At 38.4% G+C, this 19,046-nt stretch overlaps 1 protein-coding gene across 2 annotated transcripts in view; it reads left to right on the top strand.

The window, feature by feature from the left end:
* Positions 1-19,046, top strand: part of NR1H4 (nuclear receptor subfamily 1 group H member 4) — a 53,159-nt gene that overhangs the window by 20,152 nt on the left and 13,961 nt on the right. Inside the window, exons 3-6 of one of the 2 annotated variants that reach the window (XM_043965216.1) lie at positions 1,214-1,366; positions 11,910-12,043; positions 14,595-14,693; positions 15,033-15,126. In XM_043965216.1, coding sequence (XP_043821151.1) covers positions 1,214-1,366; positions 11,910-12,043; positions 14,595-14,693; positions 15,033-15,126 — 480 coding nt within the window. The remainder of the gene's footprint in view (positions 1-1,213; positions 1,367-11,909; positions 12,044-14,594; positions 14,694-15,032; positions 15,127-19,046) is intronic. The other variant, XM_043965217.1, reaches the window with a different exon arrangement.

Consider the following 19,046-nt stretch of genomic DNA (forward strand, 5'->3'; position numbering starts at 1 on the left):
GTCAAGGACTGTAGCTACTATGCAACTTCGTTGTTTGTAGTAATAACAATAGCATTTGTATGGTGCTTTGAGGTTTGCAAAATTTTTTACTCATGTTATCTCATTTGATTCTCAGGAGAACCTTGGGAGAGAAGTTCTATCATGTCCATTTTATAGATGAGGATCCTGAGACTGAATGAGGTTAAGGGACTCATTCAGCTAGGAAGCATATGAAGTAGAATATGAACTCTGGTCTTTTTGATTGCAAGTGCAGCACTCTATTCACTGACAGAATGTGGGGATTAGAATCAGGAAAACTAGTTCAAATCCCTCCCTCCTTCCCTCCTTTCCTCCTTTCCTTCACTCCTTTCTTCCTTTCCTCCTCCCTTTTCCCCCTTTCACTTATTTGTATAAATTGCTCCCTCCCCCCCCAGTAGAATGTAAGTTCTTTGAAAGTAGGGACCATTTTGACTTTGTTTCTGTGTCTCCCTTGGTTGAAACATAGTAAACTCTTTAAAAAAAACAAACATTATTATTTAAAGTTTAAAAAAAAGAATTAAGTGGGAAACCCCAGTACAGAACTAGAAACAATGGGTCCAAATTTTGGAGAGCAGATCAGTTGTTGTAAAGAAAATAACATATGTTATAGTAACAATGCAAAATGGGATACTTTGGAAGAAACATAGGAAAGTCTTTACAAATGTTTCTTTTTGTTCATTTTTATATCTCCCACTATGCTTAGCATGTATTTTTTTTTTCAGGGCAGTGAGGGTTAAGTGACTTGCCCAGGGTCACACAGCTAGTAAGTGTCAAGTGTCTGAGACCACATTTGAACTCAGGTCCTCCTGAATCCAGGGTTGGTGCTTTATCCACTGCGCCACCTAGCTGCCCCCGCTTAGCATGTGTTTGACACCAAAATGTTCATTCACTGACTGACCAGTTTAGAGGATCAATAATTTGTTAACGTTCTGGACAGTATAACATTGGACATTTGAAACATTTTGATACCAATCATAGACCCGAAGAGTTGGTAGCGACCTTTGAGATCATTTGCTCTGCATCTTCCCTATTCTAAAAATCCCCATCCAACATCTGATGGACAGTTTTCTGATGCATCAAGCAGTTGTCTGGGGGCTGATGTGCAAATTATCGTGGGCTTCATCTTCCTCCCCAAAGTAATTTCTGCTGCTAAAGTGAAAGCACCATTTAACACCATCCCATATTGATTTTACAGGTTTCTTCCGGAGGAGCATAACAAAAAATGCTGTGTACAAGTGTAAGAATGGTGGGAACTGTGAAATGGACATGTACATGAGGAGGAAATGTCAGGAGTGCCGGCTAAGGAAGTGCAAGCAAATGGGGATGTTGGCTGAATGTATGTATACAGGTATTTACCTTATGTAATCAGTTACACTGCCCATCACCTTATAAAGCCGCTCCTCTCCCTTATTTTCCAATTCAATTCAACATATGTTAAGTAACTACTATGTGGCTGGTAACAGAGATATAAAGAACTTGACCTTACTTACATTCTAACTTCCAGGCAAGGAAGCAACTCCTTAGGATTATAGTAGCTAATTTTAGAAAGTGAATTTGTTATTTATTTATCCATTTATTTATTTATTCATTCATTTATTTTTTGGTGAGGCAATTGGGGTTAAGTGACTTGCTCAAGGTCACACAGCTTGTTAAATGTCAAGTGTATGAAGCTGGATTTGAACTCAGGTCCTCCTGAATCCAGGGCCAGTGCTCTATCCACTGGGCCACCTAGCTGCCCCAACATAATAATATTAACAACAAAACTTTTATAGTGTTTACTATATGACATATACTGTGCTAAGTGCTTTACAATTAGCATCTCATTTAATCCTCATATTTATATTCTGCCATAAGGTTTATAAAGCAATCCAGACATATTCTCTAATTTGTCTCTACTTCACAAAAGATAGTCACTTGCCCAGGGTTACACAGTGAGTGAATGTCAGAAGAATATGAACATTGGTCTTATTAATTTGCAAGTTCAGCTTTCTAACCAGTATACCTCACTTCCCTCAGGAAAAAAAAAATGAGTATGCCGTGAATTGTCTGGAGTTTTAAACTAATTTCTTTTAAGGGGAACCCTACCTGTTGAAGGATAACATTGCACCAATTGGCAGAAGTTCATACAGGAAATTAATCCACGCTGAGTTTTTAATATAATTTTGTCCATCAATCTGATAGAGATGCTGTATTAACTGCCGGCTTTGTGGAGCTGTGGTAATCTCCATTCCTATTTGGAATGCATACTCGTCTATAATTAATTTTCCAGTCTGTAAATTTTAGAAAGCGCCCAGATTCAGCGATAGGCTGTATTTCTGCTGAAAATGTAAATAGACAAACAAATGTCATCCAAGTGATGATAGCTGTCACCGGGAATAATAGACTCAGGAAGGTGACCCCCAGCTTACTGTGCACAGGGTACAATAGTGGAAAACCGCGATGATATCTCAGTGGGGAAGCAACTGAGTCCTGGAAAAAAAAAAGAGGTCAATGTAAACGATCCCAACCGTGGCCCCATGAAACTTTTAAAAGCTGACGATCATTTTCTCATCTTAGCATCAGGAGACAAAAGATCCCCCAGAGGTGCTGATATTCGAATCTGGTCTTACAATGGAAACAGGGGCTGCATGGTGAGGGATCTTAGGTGGCTCATCTCTTAAACATGAGTGACTTTGAGCCTTGGTACAGAGGCACTAGGTATTCTACCAAATATGTTCGGGGATGCAAAGGAGGAATGGTCCTTATTATTTTTTTTATCCAGATTCTGCTTGATGGGCAAAGGAAATCTTCCAAACAAAAAATTCTCCAGACATCCATTTAAGCTAAAGCTTGTGTTTTTTTTTTTTTAGCTGTGAGAGTAATAGGGAATTTTACCATAGAGTAAAAACGGAGTGGGGAAAGTCCTATACAATTTTCATGGCTAGGTTATTTTTTGGGGGTGGGGCAATGAGGGTTAAGTGGCTTGCCCAGGGTCACACAGCTAGTAAGTGTCAAGTGTCTGAGGCTGGATTTGAACTCAGGTCCTCCTGAATCCAGGGTCAGTGCTTTATCTACTGTGACACCTAGCTGCCCCTGGCTAGGTTATTTTTAAATGTACGTCTATGACATATTGAAATGGTTAAAACCCTAGGAAGGAATTTTAAACCTTCACTTTGAGGTGATTTTCACTTTTAACTGTGGTTTCAATAACATTTTCTCTCTGGTGTTTTTTTTAAAGCTTTTATTTTATTTATTTATTTGACAGCTATGTGGTACAGCGGATAGAAAATCGCACCTGGGAACAGGAAGACCTGAATTCTATTCCACCTTCAGACACTTATTAGCTATGTGGCCCTGGACAAGTCACTGAAACATTTCCTGTCTCAGTTTCCATCTATAAAATGGGCACTTATTTCCTAAGGCTGTTGTGAGGATCAAATGAGATAATATTTGTAAAGCTCTTTTCAAATCTTTAAGCATGATATAAATGCTAATTATTATTATTATTTTGTTACCTTTTGTTATAATTATATTATCATTCTTTGTTTTTTATATATATTATCATTCTTTGGTATATATACATATACATACACAGACACACATAAAACAAAGTATGATAATATAATTTTAGCAAAAGGTGACAAAATAATATTAACTAGTGTTTAAATGATGCCATATATAGTATATATGTGAAGATTATGTATATTATATCATATATTATATATATATGACAATTAATAAAATTTTCTCTCCTCCCTCTTGGAACAGTGGTAGAGAGATGGTCTCAGAGTCAGGAAGACCTGAGTCAAATCCTGAGAAGAGAGGGAAGAAACAAGCTTTTATGCAATGTCACTTATATAGCAGGCACTGTGCTAAGCAAGCCTGGAAAGTAAGAGCTATTATTATCTCCATTTTATGGTTGAGGAAACTGAGGCATACAGAGATGAAGTGACTTGCCCAAAGTCATACAACTGTAAGTTATCTGAGGTCAGATTTAACCTCAGGCCTTCCTGACTCCTGGCATCAGCTAGCTTCTGCTGCTATACACTGGCTATATGACACTGAGGAAAGTCTTTAACCTGTAAGTGCCCCCAGAAAGCTCTCTAGTGGGCAAAAGGTAAAGCAGATGTCTGTCATCATTGACACACAGAGAGAAGAGGAGGAGGGAGGGGGGAGGGGGAGAAAGAAGATAGGTAAGGAAAATCAACATCATTTTTATTCAATTCTTTTATTGATCTATGATGAGTAATCTTAAGCAACTAAAATGCTAAGTTACAGACAACTGGTGATCTGTGTCAGTGGATGAAACTGGGAGTTCCATCTTGGATGAGATCACAGGTCCTTAACATTGATAAATGCTTAATATGAGTTAGAGCAGATTTTATACTAAGTAGGAGTAGAAAAATACAGGAAAATAACAACAATGATCTGTTTTGAAATATTCTTTTTGCTGCTAAAAATGCTGTACTGGTAATTATATAAATAACCTTTTACTGATAACCCACAGAATCTCTTGAGCATAAATCATTGTTTTTATATCTACCCATTTCTTTATGTTTCTTTAAGTGCCTAAATCTTTCAGGTTTTTTTTGGGGGGTGGTGGTGGTTATGTTTTTGATGTTTGGGCTAATGTTGTTTGCTAATGTGTTTTATTTTTAGAGATATCTATTCTTCTTCCCCTACTCTTGTTTGATCTTAAAGGGAAGCCAAGTCACTTTATCAATGTATATTATTCTTTGATATGTTCTTTATTGAATTGGGTAGAGGTAGAGAAACAATCCATAGTATCACCAAATGCCAAGCATCCTTGGGGAGTAATGATTTGAGATCCTGAATCAGGCAGCCTGAAGCTGGGAACACTTGGGAGAGAAAAGAAGACAGGCAATCTAGAGAAATGAATTAACTTCTAAACAAAAGAAATGGACTCTCAGGATGGGGTTTTGTCAAACAGTTGGACACAAGGGATCCTAACCTGGGGTCTGTGACCTTGGTTTTGTTGTTGTTGGTGGTGGTGTTTTTGTTTGTTTGTTTTTGTTTTTGTTTTTGGTGGGGCAATGAGGGTCTCACTGCTAGTAAGTGTCAAGTGTCTAAGGCCAGATTTGAATTCAGGTCCTCCTGAATCCAGGGCAGGTGCTTTATCCACTATAGCTCCACCTAGCTGCCCTGTGACCTTGTTTTGTAAGAGCATTTTTATAACTATATTTCAATGTAATCATTTACCTTTGTGATACCGTGTGTCTTATTTTGTACATTTAATAACGGAATTCTGAGGTGTCCATAGACTTCACCAGACTACCAAAGGGGTCCAGGATACACAAATGACTAAGAATTCCTGAAACAGAGGAATTAGAGGTATCCAAGTGTATACTGCCTTAAGGCTATAACAAGGCAGCAGTACCTATAGGTGCTTAATTTATGAGTGATGTATACTTTGCATACCTACACAAATATAGTTGAAAGAACATTTGCTCTGGAGCCACAGGACCTGAATTCAAATCCTGACTGTGACGCTACATGTATGATCATGGATAGGTCATTTAATCTCTCTGGGCCTCAGTTTCCTCATCTGTAAAATGAAGGGATTTGGACTAGATTAAGGGTCTTAAATGTTTTTCTGTCTTGACCTACCTTGGCAGTCTGTTGAAGCTTATGGACTCCTCCTTAGAATATTTTTACATATATAACATAAAACACATAGGATTACTTAAGAATACCAACCTTTAGTGAAATTAACAAGTAATTTTTCCCTGTCCAAGTTTACAATCCCTCCTCCAAATCTATTTTTAAACCCCATGGGCAACCAGGGACCCTTGGTCAAGAACATTTGGACCACATTGTGAGGCCCAAGTGAAATTGTTTATAATTATAGATTTTTATATGTATATGTATATGTGTATATAACTTAAAGGGTTTTTAAAATGTCAAGTGTTATTTATTTAGATCATAGAATTTTGAAAGCTTGAAGACAAAGTTTAGGGGTACAGGAATATATTTCTTTTTTGTTTTTTGAGTGGGTCAATGAGGGTTAAGTGACTTGTCTAGGGTCACACAGCTAGTGTCAAGTGTCTGAGGTTGGATTTGAACTCAGGATCTCCTGAATCCAGAGCCGGTGCTTTATACACTGCGCCATCTAGCTGCCCCCAGGGATATATTTCAAGACATTATGAATTCGAATGATGAAAAACTAAATCTTTATTTTCACCAACTTCTAACTAAAATGTTCCATTTTCTTCATTTATGAATTTTAAAAAATTATCATTAGAAGGGGTCATAGGTTTCACCAGATTACCCCAAAGATCCATGGCACAAAAATATTAAGAACCCCTGATGTAGTCTATCTTCTTCATTTTACAAATGAGGAAACTGAGGACTAGGGACATAAAATGATTGGACCAAGATGTGTCTAGGAGTTGTATCTTAATTATCTTTATATCTTCTCAGGACTGAACCCTACACTTTCCCCATATAGTGTACACTTAAATGATTATTTTTCAATGAATAAATAAGTAGCACTCTTTGTCTAGCGGATGGAGAAAGCTGGTTTTATTTATTTATTTTTCTGACCAGTTCTACTCCATACCAATAATGTTGGATGATCTGACAAATTGCTTTGCATCTATCTATCTATCTATCTATCTATCTATCTATCTATCTATCTATCTATCTATCTATCATCTATCATCTATCTATCTATCTATCTATCTACTTATTTATTTATTCATTAATTCATCCATTCATTTATTTATTTGTCCATTCATTCATTCAGTCATTTATTTGTTTGTTTGTTGCCAGGCAATGAGGGTTAAGTGATTTGGCCAGGGTCCCATAGCTAGTAAGTATCAAGTGTTTGAGGTCAGATTGGAACTCAGGTACTCCTGAATCCAGGGCCAGTGCTTTATCCACTGCACCACCTAGTTGCCCCCTATTTATTTTATTAAGTTACAAAAATATGACCATGTCATGGTTAGGTGGAAAGAATGTTCGATTTAGAACCAGAGGACCTAGGTTTAAATCAGAGCTTTTCCCATGTATTTAACCTGTGAGGCCTTGGGCAAGTCATTTAACTTTTCTGGGCCTCAGTTTACTCATCTGTAAAATGGAAAGGCTGGACTAGAAGATCTCTGAGGTTCTTCCCACCACTAAAATCACTGGTGAACAAAAATGGTCAGATGCAGCTAAAGAGAGCTCGACTTTACATCTTGGACAGCAAGAAAACATGGTAGCTAGTGGATGGATACCCAGAATCTACACAAACATTACATCTTTATATTCTCAGTCAACGACTCTTTATTCCCATAGTCTTAGAGTTGGAAGAGACTTAGTTAGTGATTTAATCCAACCCATTCATTTTCTAGAAGAAGAAACTGAGGTCAGAGAGGGTAATTGATTTTCCTAAGGTCACACAGGTTAGTAAATAGCCAAGTAGAGACAGTTAGGAAATAGGTTGGCTCATCATCAAAGCTCAATTTCACATGGGGAAATGTCACATAAACTCAAGAGGTAACTTGGTGAATGAAATTGGCTCATTAAAGCATTTATAACTGGATGGAACTGGATTATTAAGGATTCTCAATCCTTCTGAGTCTTGCTTTGGGCTTCCTAGTTGCTCAGCTGATTATCCAACCCTCCATTTGGTTTATTTTCTGTTACCAAGAACCAGAATTCCTTCTTCAGGGACTAAACTGCTTTTCCTTGAAGTTACTGTTCATGGCCTTCCTTCCCCATACTGACGTCAGTAGCACAGAATATGTGTTGCAAGCCATTTAGAATGCCAAAACAACTTTCTAATAGTGGGGGGAAAGTTTGAAACACAACCCAGAAGCAATTAAATAAGTACAGATGTGAAATCATCAATCAATAAACATTTATTAAGTGCTTACTATGTGCCAGGGACCGTGTAAATACTAGGAATACAAAAAGAGGCAAAAGATAGTCCCTACCCTCAAAGAGCTTACAATCGAATGGGGGAGATAACCAACAAACACATGTAATACAGAGCAAGTTAAAAACAAGATAAACAGGAAGTAATTAATAGAGGGAAGATGCTGGTATTAAGAGGGGTTGGGAAAAGCTTTAGGTAGAAGATGGGATTTTAGTTGGACTAAAAGAAGGCAGCAAAGTCAGCAGTGAGACAGCCAGAGGAAATGTCCAGAGCTGAGAGGTGGAATGACTTGTTCATAAAATGGCAAGGAGACCAGGGTCACTGTATCAAAGAATACTCATTCGGAGTAAGGTGTAAGAAAACTGGAAAGGTAGGAGTGAGCTAGGCTATGAAAGGCTCTGAATGCCGAACAAAGCATTTTACATTTGCTCCTGGAGGTGATAGGGAGCCATTGGAGTTAAGGGAGTGAGTGAGCATGCGAGTTTGCGTACATGCATGTGTGTGTGTGATAGATATGATCCAACCTACAATTTAGGAAAATCACTTTAGTGGCTGAATGGAGGAGGGATTGGAGTGGGGAGAGACTTGAGGCAGGCAGACCCTTCCCGCCCCCCTCCCCCCCACACTGCATCACTGCTGCCAAACAGGCTTTGCAGGACAATTATAATAATACCCTGAAAGACCTTAACAGGATCAGAAATTTAGAGCTGCAAGATACTTCTAAGGCCATCAAATTCAACCTCATCATTTTATAGATAAAGGAACTGAGGCACAGAGAGGTTAAATGATTTGCCAAAGGTCACACAGCTAGTCCATGCCTTAGGCAGGATTTAAACTCAGGTCTTCCTAACTCCTAATCCAGCTCTTTATTTCCTATGCCATAAATTTCATGCATTTCAACATTGCCCATATGCTAAATGATTTGTGAGCTCACTGATGTGCATATATATGCCTGCCAGTGATGGAAATCAACACCATCCATGTCTACTCAACCTATAGGACTCTTGTCCATGTTCTCCCTAAGGTCACCAAAGGGTGGTCTACCCAAAGTAATGAGGACTTGCCTTGAGTTCTTCAGTTGTCTCTCCTTCTTGCAATGTGACCAGCCCGTCTTCTTTGATTGCATATTTCTTTGTTTAGCATGTGGATAATAATAACACCTGCCATTTTTATGATGCTATGAGGTTTAAAAAGCACTTTTCAGACATCACCACATCTGAACCTCATAACAACCCTACAAGAGAGATACCACAGGTATTATAAGCCCCATATACAGATGAACAAAATGAGAAACTAAGGGATTGGCCTTTAATTGGCTAAAAGTGTTGGAAGCAGAATTCAGCCCAAGTTCTTGCTGACTAACAGCATTCAAGAGGCAGTATGTAAAAGAAAAAGGGAACCTGAGTTCAAATTCTGACCCTGCCACTTACCACATGTGTGACCTTAATCAAGTCATTTGCACATTCCTAAGTTTCATTTTCCTCACCTACAGTGTGAGCAGGATAGACTCAATGAACTTGTGTTCTTTCTAGCTCTAAATTAATAATTTCCTGCCCTAAGTTTCATCATTCTATCCTCTGCCCCACCATGTATGACTTGAGTCAGGCCACCTGTTCTCTGAGTAACATGCTTTGGGGCTTTTCAAGATGAGCTGTCTTTGTTGTTGTTGTTGTTGTTGTTGTTGTTGTTGAGTCATTTCAGTTGTATCTGACTCTTCTTGACCCAATTTGGGGTTGTCTTGGGAAAGATACTGGCGTGGTTTGCCATTTCTTTCTTTAGCTCATTTTACAGTTGGGAAAACTGAGGCAAAAAAGGGTTAAGTGAATTGCCCAGGATCACATGGCTAGTAAGTATCTGAGGTCACATTTGAACTCAGGTCTTCCTGACTCCGAGCCTGCTGCTCTATTCACTTTACCACATGGCTGCCTGCCCTCCCTTTATGGATGTTCAATTTAGATGTATAAGGGGATCAAGAGCTTTTAAATTGTAAATTTCTATAATCTCTGTACCCCCAATAACTAATGAGTGGTCAAAGAAATCTTGAAATTTTGATAAATCTCAAGAAGGCACGGGGAACTCTAGAGGAAGAAGATAAAGCTTGCAACTTGTGCCTACCAAATCTTTGTAACTCATACAAGATATAGATATAGCTAGCCATTGACAATTTCTTTTTCTTTTCTTTTTTTTTTTTTAGTGAGGCAATTGGGGTTAAGTGACTTGCCCAGGGTCACACAGCTAGTAAGTGTTAAGTGTCTGAGGCGGATTTTAACCCAGGTACTCCTGACTCCAGGGCCGGTGCTCTATCCACTGCGCCACCTAGCTGCCCCCTCATTGACAATTTCTAAGTCCAGTCTCCACCAGAGCTAGTTTTCTTGGCTTTTTGGTTCATTGTGAAAGTTTGACCCTCCCTATCTGAGCTCCAGGGTCATCATGGGTACCAGGCTCTTTGTAGTCACCCACCCGTGACTTGGAGACTTTCCCAGATTTTGTTCATGGAATTTCCCTGAACTAGACTCCTTTTAATCTTGGCACTTAGCCCAGGACAAAGGGCCAAGAGATAGTCCTTCCCTGCCACCCTCACCCGGGGCTTAATTCTTCCTGAATATTTCTGACATCTATTTCTCCAAAAGCCTCCATTTATTTCCCAATTTCCCCTTCCCCCTTCCCTCACCAGATTACATCCAGGTCAATTCAGCATTCAGAACTTGAATACCAAAGAATGTAGCTCCACACTGGTCAGATTTCATTGGTCTCTTAAGGGTAAAGAAACAAATAATTTTAGCAACCATAATATTCAGCTAGTCAGTGCACTCATTAATCACTGACTTGGCGCCAACCTCTCTGGGTGGGGATGTGAAGAAAGACAAGACCATGGTCCCTATCCTCAAGTAACTTCCATTTTAATAACAGCAAATCTAAAGCCATTTTGATTATTTGGATTGTCCTTAGACACTTACCAGCAGTGTGACACTGGGCAAGTCACTTAACCCTGTGTTGCTTCCTACACAAGCAAAACCTTTCTGGATCCCACCAGCTATTAATACTGTCTCCCTCTTAAAATTAGTTTGTATGGGGGTAGCTAGGTGGCACAGTAGATAAAGCACTGGCCCTGGAATCAGGAGGACCTGAGTTCAAATCTGACCTCAGACACTTGACACTTACTAGCTGTGTGACCCTGGGAGAGTCACTTAACCCCAATTGCCTCACTTAAAAAAAATAGTTTGTATGAACTTAAAAAGTACACACTTTGTAATGATGATTTTATTTGCACTGTGGTTCAGTGCCAGGCTTCTCATCCTCTTTTGTGTCATGGCCCCGCTTGGAAATGTCTAGTGAAGCCTATGGGCCTTAGGCTTTTAATGGCATTAAAGTAAAAGACACAGAATTACAAAGGAAGTCAATTAGACTGAAGTCCTCTTGCCAAAACATTATTTTTTAAATAAATTCATGGGCTCCAGGTTAAGAACTCCTAGGGTTCTAGTGGAAAAAAGTCAGGGACATGAAAGCAGGAGGATCTGGGTTCAAATCTTATTTCTGATGCTTATTAGCTAGATGATCTAGTGCAGTTCACTCCTCTGAGATCCAATTTCCTCATCTATAAAGAGGGGATACCAAATGTAACTACTTCACAGGGTTGATTGTGATGAAAAAATGAATAATTTTATAAATAATTGTTAGCTATTATCATCAACCGTGTATATGTTGTAACCCCCTAATACATTATAAGCCGCTCGAGGGGAAGTGTGGTTTTGGTTTTTGGTTTTTGGTCTTTGCCTAGGCCAGAGGCTTGCACATAGTGGGTGCTTACTAAAAATTATTGAATTGAAGTGAATTTATTTCAGGGGTGTTTAATTTTTTAATCAACTAATTCATTTTCATTCATTCATATTTCAATCTCCATATCATGAGGTTGAAATACATGGGATAAAACAGTCCATCTGAATGAGAGATTAATACCATGACTCTGCCCAACAGCATCTTTTATGCCTAATAAAGTCTATAAGCCCATGTATTTTAAAAAATATTTCAGGTTTGCTAACTGAAATCCAATGTAAATCTAAACGACTGAGAAAAAACGTGAAGCCGCCTTCTGATCGGTCAGCCAATGAAGACAGTGAAGGGCCTGATCTGAGACAGGTGACATCGACAACGAAGTCATACAGGGTAATCATATTTAGTCATGATTTCAGGGAGTGATCTTTCTAGTGATTGTTCTTTTGCTTCACTCCAACTCATTACCAGTGAATATGAGAATTCTTTCTAGTATGGATTGGATGAAAATGCTTTCTGACTCACAATGTTGCCATTAATCACACTCCTCTTATAAGTGGAATGTGACTAATGTCTATGATTTGAATCCCAAAGCAGTAGGTTGTTTGGACACTACGATAAAAATCACTCAAACTGCCCAGATTCTCTTGTCTTAGGGCATCTGGAAGGGAGATGAAAAATGGCAGATATATAGGGTAGACAGAAGTAATACGTAAGTGGACACAAGGGGCAGTTTGGTGGTACACTGGATAGAGTGTCAGGCCTGGAGTCAGGAAGACTCATCTTCCTGAGTTAAAATGTAGTCTCAGACATTTACTAGCTATGTGACCCTGGGTAGGTCACTTAACCCTGTTGGCCTCAGTTTCTTCATCTTAAAATGAGCTGGAAAAGGAAATGGCAAACCACTCCAGTGTTTTTGCCAAGAAAATCCCAAATGGGGTTACAAAGAGTCAAACACAAGAGAAATGATTGAACAACAGCACTTAGTAGAGAGTCCAAAATAACCTCTCGGGAACAATAGTGTCTTTATGGTTATCAAAGTATTCCCTGCTGATAGCACATTGGTTACTTAAGCCAGGAGTCAGCAGGCTGTGGCCCAAGGGCCAAATCTGGCCCTTCACCCATTTTTGTATAATCCATGAGCTAAGAATGCAATAAAAATTTATTCCAAAATGTAAAAATCATTCTAGAGGCATAGAACAATCAGGTCACTTGTCCAAGGCTAGAAGAGATAGTAAGAGGTGGTATTTGAACCCAGGATACCTGACCCAAGATTGACTGAACTTTCCTCTCAACAAAGGTGGCTTTTCTGAATCATTGAGGGATATCTAGGCAAGCCTGTTGTGTTGGTTGATCTAGCTGGTTTGACAATTGTAAGAACTGTTATTCATTGAAAAAAATGAGGCCAGTATGACAGTTCTCAGCATTTCTTAGGTCCTCTGTGTCACAAAATGTAATGATTACTCACATACCAAATTCAATTTAATTCAACAATCATTTATTAAACACCTACAGGCAGTAGTGATAGAGTGCTAACGATGAAACAATCTGCCCTTGAGTTTACCTTTTTTTCCTGAGGGATACAGCATGTATACAGAACAAAAAAGTCAATCAGTTATCAAATATTAACTAAGTCCTTACTGTGTGCCAAGCACAATGCTCTGTGCTGGGGTACAGTACCAAAAACAAAATGGTCTCTGCCCTCAGGGAGCCTACATCCTCCTGAAAGAGACAAGATTTACACAGATAAGTAAGTACAAATCAACCAGTCAATAGTCATTTATTAAGTAATTACTATGTGGCAGGTGTTGTGCTGTGAATACAAAGACACAAATGAGACAGTCCCTTGTCCTTAAGGAGCTTATAGTCAACTGTAAAGTAAATACAAGGGAACAATTGGCGTGATAATATAGCTTTTACTTTCCCAAAGTGTTTTATTTGCTCATTTTCACCAACCTGTTTACTGAATGGTGAATGGAACTCCTAGGAAGGAAATTCCTTCTACCAATTCACATTGAAGTAGCGAAATCCTTCACAGATGATTATCATTACAATATTGCTTTTACTATGCACAGTGTTCTCCTGGTTCTGCTCACTTTACTTTGCATCAGCTCATATAAGTCTTCCTAGACTTATCTGAAACCACCCCTTCATTATTTCTTATATACCACAACTTGTTCAGCCATTCCCCAAATGATGGGCATCCCCTCAGTTTCCAATCCTTTATCATCATAAAAAGAGATGCTATAAATATTTTTTTTCATATGGATCCTTTTTCTTTGATCTCCTTGGGATACAGACCTAGTGATGGTACTGCTGAGATAATTGAGGGTGCATAGTTTTATAACCCTTTGGGAATGTTTCCAAAGTATTTTCCAGAATGGTTGAGGCAGTTCATAACTCAACCAACAGTGTATTAGTGTCTCTGCTTTTCCAAATCCCCTCCAGCATTTGTTATTTTCCTTTTCTTTCTTCTTAGTCAATCTGGTAGGTGTGATGTAGTACCTTGGAGTTGTTTCAATTTACATTTTTCTAATCAATAGTGGTTTAGAGCATTTTTTCATATGACCATAGGTAGTTCTGATTTCTTTTTCTGAAAAATGCCTGTTTATATCCTTTGACCCATATAATTTATTCTTTTTTTTAAAAAAAAATTATTCTTGTAATACCCCTCAGCTATCCCATGGATCATAAGCAGGACCCCCATTGTACAGATAGGAAAGTAAGTTATTCCAGACTTATATAACTTGCCCAAATGAGTACCATAGATCCCCATTTATGCAATATATCAGAACCCATATCCCTTGGCTCCAGTTGTCCTCTTTTAAACAATACTCCCCCATGAATATATGGAGAAGACACAAAGATCACCTTTTCTTTTATGACCTGACACTTACAAATATGAAAACTGAACCTTGTGGTTTCTTTTTTCTTGCCAGTATAGGAGAAAATAGAACTTACTCCAGACCAACAGAACCTTCTACATTATATTATGGATGCCTACAGTAAGCAGAGGATGCCTCAAGAAATAACAAATAAAATTGTGAGTACAATATCTGAAAACTGACCCAGTTACCTTTAGCAGCAGAAGTTACTTAAGTCCTTCTCAATCAGAATCAAAATTAGATAATAAAGACCTAATCAGCAGGATGCAACGATGGAACAGCAAGAAGCTATATATACTTGCCTAATATCATTACCAGCTTAACAGAGCTTTAGGTTAGGACCAAAGAAGCAGGTAGTATTTTAAAATTAGAGATGAGATTTTTTTTTTAAATGAGACTTTTTCAAAATTTGGTTTTAGTTTTCTTCTTTGATTATACATCATCCCAACTATTTATTTTGACTTTTGTAATTTGTTCCCCTTATTCTTAATATTTAGTTAAAAGAGGAATTCAGCGCAGAAGAGAACTTTCTCATCTTAACTGAAATGGCTACCAGTCATGTGCAGGTCCTTGTGGAATTCACAAAAAAAATTACCAGGTATGTCATAAATTGGTTAGTTTCTTCAAGTACTTACAAATACATTTGCATATGGAAGAAATTAGAATATCTTCTACAAGAAATCAGGGTATTTGGCAGTATAAACATCTCATTTTTAAAGGCAAACATTTATTATTATTAATAATAATAATAATGTCTAGCATTTATATAGCACTTCAAGGTTTGCAAAGCATTTTACAAATATTATCTCATTTTTATACTCAAAACAATCCCAGGAGGTTGGTGCTATTATTGTGCCCATTTTGCAGGCGAGGATACTAAGGCAAAGGGAGGTAATCTGACATGCCCAGGTTTATACAACTAGAAAGTATTTGAGGTTATATTTGAACTTGTTTTTTTTCCAATACCAGGTGTAACACTGTGTACATTGCACTGTAGGATCATATTTTAGAGCCAGAGGAGATTTTAGGTATCATATAATCCAACTTCATTTTACAGATGAGGAAACTGAGGCCCAGAGAAGATAATTGAGATCCCCAAGGTTACAGTGTAACAAGATTTACCACATGGACCTCAGCATAATGTAAAGGATATTTACTTGAGTACCAAAGGTCCCATGTTCAAATCTCGGCTCTGATATTTAGTACCTATGTTGACTTGAGAAAATGTTCCAATTTCCTCATCTGATTAATGATAGAATTTGACTAGATGACCTCTGAGATCTCCTCTGCATTGAAATCCTCTGGGCCTAATGGTCTATAGGCAACAAGCATTTGTTGTCTACTGTGGGCTAGACTGTGGACTGGGAATGTATAGAAAGATACCACAGGAGTTGCTGCCTTCCTCAGTCTTATAGTCTTTTAGTGGAAACAACATATACATGGGAAAAAAAATACATGTATCCAAAATAGAGACAAATAATCTCATGTTGGAACACTAGGACTTGTGGTGGTATTGGGGTTGAGATCTGAAGGATCTCACAGAGCGGTTGAGGTGAGGAGGGAGAACATTCCATGCCAGACAAAGGTCTAGAGGTGGGAGGGGGAACGTTGAATATGATGAATATTCTAAAAAGGCCAACTGGCCTGGAATCCTGATAGAGTGCATGAAGGAGAGTCCTGGGTAATAAACCTGGCAAGGTGCTCAGAAGTCAAATTGCGAAGGGCTTTGAGTTTCAAATAGAGGAATTCATATTTGGTTGTGGCAGCAATAGGGAGCTACTGATGATTTTTGAACAGGAAAGTGACATGGTCAGATCTGTGCCTTAGGAACATCACTTTGTCAGATATGTAGGGAACAAAACACATTTATACCACCACTCCTTGGAATATTTCAAGCTAGTAGGCAGAGCTATTTTTTTGACATAGACTTTTTGTTAGACATATTAATCTACCTTTCCTCCTCCACCCCCACCCCCCTGGACTGTGGTGTTATTTTATTAATTTTATTGCATCTAGCTTTTTTGATCAATGTGGGCTTGGACAAAATTCATAAGACGTGGGGAGAGAGTGCTCACTTATCATTGAAACGTGAACATTCTCTCATTTCTTTATTAACTCTGAAAGAGGAATTTAATTTGTTATATGCTAATTGAGTTGAAAGTAATCTCTCATGATGGAAAACCAAGATTACACATTCATGAAAGTTGGGCGTGATGGGTGGGGGTGGGAAAGGGAGGATAAGGACATTTCTTTTGGCCCTTTCTGGAACAGTATCTAGAAAAAGCTGTAACCCAGGTGGCTCATTGCTTTGGAACCAAGACATAGTTCATCAAATTAAACACTTTACATGTAAAATACTTCAAAGATCAGGGTACTGTGATCTCAGTGAGATGGGTTCCCAGCCCAGGGCAGATGACAACAAAGCCCAGCTTCTCATACTCTGTGTTTCTTGTCTGCTCCTAAAAATTGTCTAATCAAGGTTCACCCAGTGGTCAGAAGCCTGACTCTAGGATTCAGGGGCTCCTAACCTTTTCTGTGTGTCATAGACCCCTTTGACAGATTAATAAAGGGGAAGTAAGTGGGGGGAGTAGAATATAGTAAGTATCTACTATGTGAAGGACACTTTGCTAAGCATTTTACAGATATTATCTCATTTTACTCTCATAACAGCTTAGGTAGGTAGGTGCTACTTTCCCCATTTTAGAGTTGAAGAAATTGAGACAAACAAAAGTTAAGTGACTTACCCAGGATCTGAATCTATATTTGAATTCATGACTTTCTGATTCTAAGGCCCATACTTTATCCATTATACTACCTAGTTGTCTCTGCCATGCATTTTGTAACATTCTAAGAATTGTCCTTCTTAGAATGTAATGAAATGCATTAAGTTAAATACATAAGATTACAAAGGAAACCAATGATACTGAAATAAATATGTAACCTTTTCCTTCCCAAATTCATGCCTTTCCTGAAATCTGACCTCAAACCCTTTGGAAGTGTATAAATCCCTGGTTCAGAACCCTTGTTTTTGATGTTTTAACATTGTGTGGACTCCAATAGAATACAGTGACTGTCCATTTGTTAACTATAGCTTTCACTATGTTATGGGCTCACTTGTTTTTCTGGTCATAGATTTCTCTGATGAAATCCTTCATCCTGTTTCTTCTACACAGTTGGGGGGAGGGGTAGCCTATACAAAAGTGTGGAGGTAGGAGACAAATTCCATATATGAAGAAGTGGCAATAAGTTATAATCTCCTCAAGTTCATTATGTGCTTCTATGTCGTTCTTGACTTACCCATAATTTTAATTCTTCAGAGACAATGATATCCCATGACTAGTCACCCTACAACAGCCCTGGAGGCATCCAGTGTGAAAAAGATGGGCTTTTGTTTCAGAGAGATGTATAAAAAGACAAAGAATGTGTGTGTGTGTGTGTGTGTGTGTGTGTGTGTGTGTGTGTGTGTGTGTATATATATATATATATGTGTGTGTATATATATATATATATATATATATATATATATATACTTGGTGGGGCAATGAGGATTAAGTGACTTGCCTAGGGTCACACAGTTAGTAAGTGTCAAGTGTCTGAGGCCGGATTTGAACTCAGGTCCTCCTGAATCCAGGGCCAGTGTTTTATCCACTGTGCCACCTAACTGCCTTGACAAAGAATATTTTTAAATCACTCAGTTAAATCTTTATGAAGGATTATTATAGAATCATAGACTCTCAGAGTTGGAGAGAACCTCATTTCTAAAAATTTCTCAGTAAATTGGAACACAGAACTAACATCAATTGTGGAAATTGCAAAGAAGCACATTGACCTCTTGGGAAATTTCACAGAATCAAAGAAGTATAGCCTTGGAAGGATCTCAGAAGTCATTAAATGCAATCCATACTTGAAAAGGCCTCCCTCATACAACATACCTGACATATAACCTACTCACCACCACCTCCTACCTTCCCTGGCTTCCTTCAAGACTCAACTTAAATCCTCCCTTCTGCAAATACTGTTTGTTAGTTTCTTTCCCTGACCCTGACCCCTAACCCATTACCTTCCTTCTGAGATTAGCTCCCATTTACCTTGTGTATATCTTGTATGGTCAAAGCTGTGTCGATGTTGTCTCCCCAAGGCTTGGAGCAAGTAAATTGAGATCTTGATGATGGGGACCATATTTTTGCCTTTCTTTGTCTTTCTAGTGCTTAGCGTAATGCCTGGCACCTAATAAGTACTTAATATATGCTTGTAGACAGACTATGGTCATCCAACCTTTTCTCCAATGAGATAGAACCCCTTACCTTTTGCAGAAGCCCATTCTAATTTTGGACAGCTCTGATTTTTAGGAAATTCATCCTTGTATTGAACTGAAAAGTGCTTTTTGGCTGCTTTCCCCCATCACCCATAGTTTTGCTTTAGAGCCAAGTAAAATAAATGTAATCTTTCTTCTATGACAGTCAGCATGGGAGTCATTTCATCTCCAGTGTTAGAGTCAGCACAATTCCCCC

The sequence above is a fragment of the Dromiciops gliroides genome, chromosome 5 (genome assembly GCF_019393635.1).
Source record: "Dromiciops gliroides isolate mDroGli1 chromosome 5, mDroGli1.pri, whole genome shotgun sequence".
NCBI classification, from domain to species: Eukaryota; Metazoa; Chordata; class Mammalia; order Microbiotheria; family Microbiotheriidae; genus Dromiciops; species Dromiciops gliroides.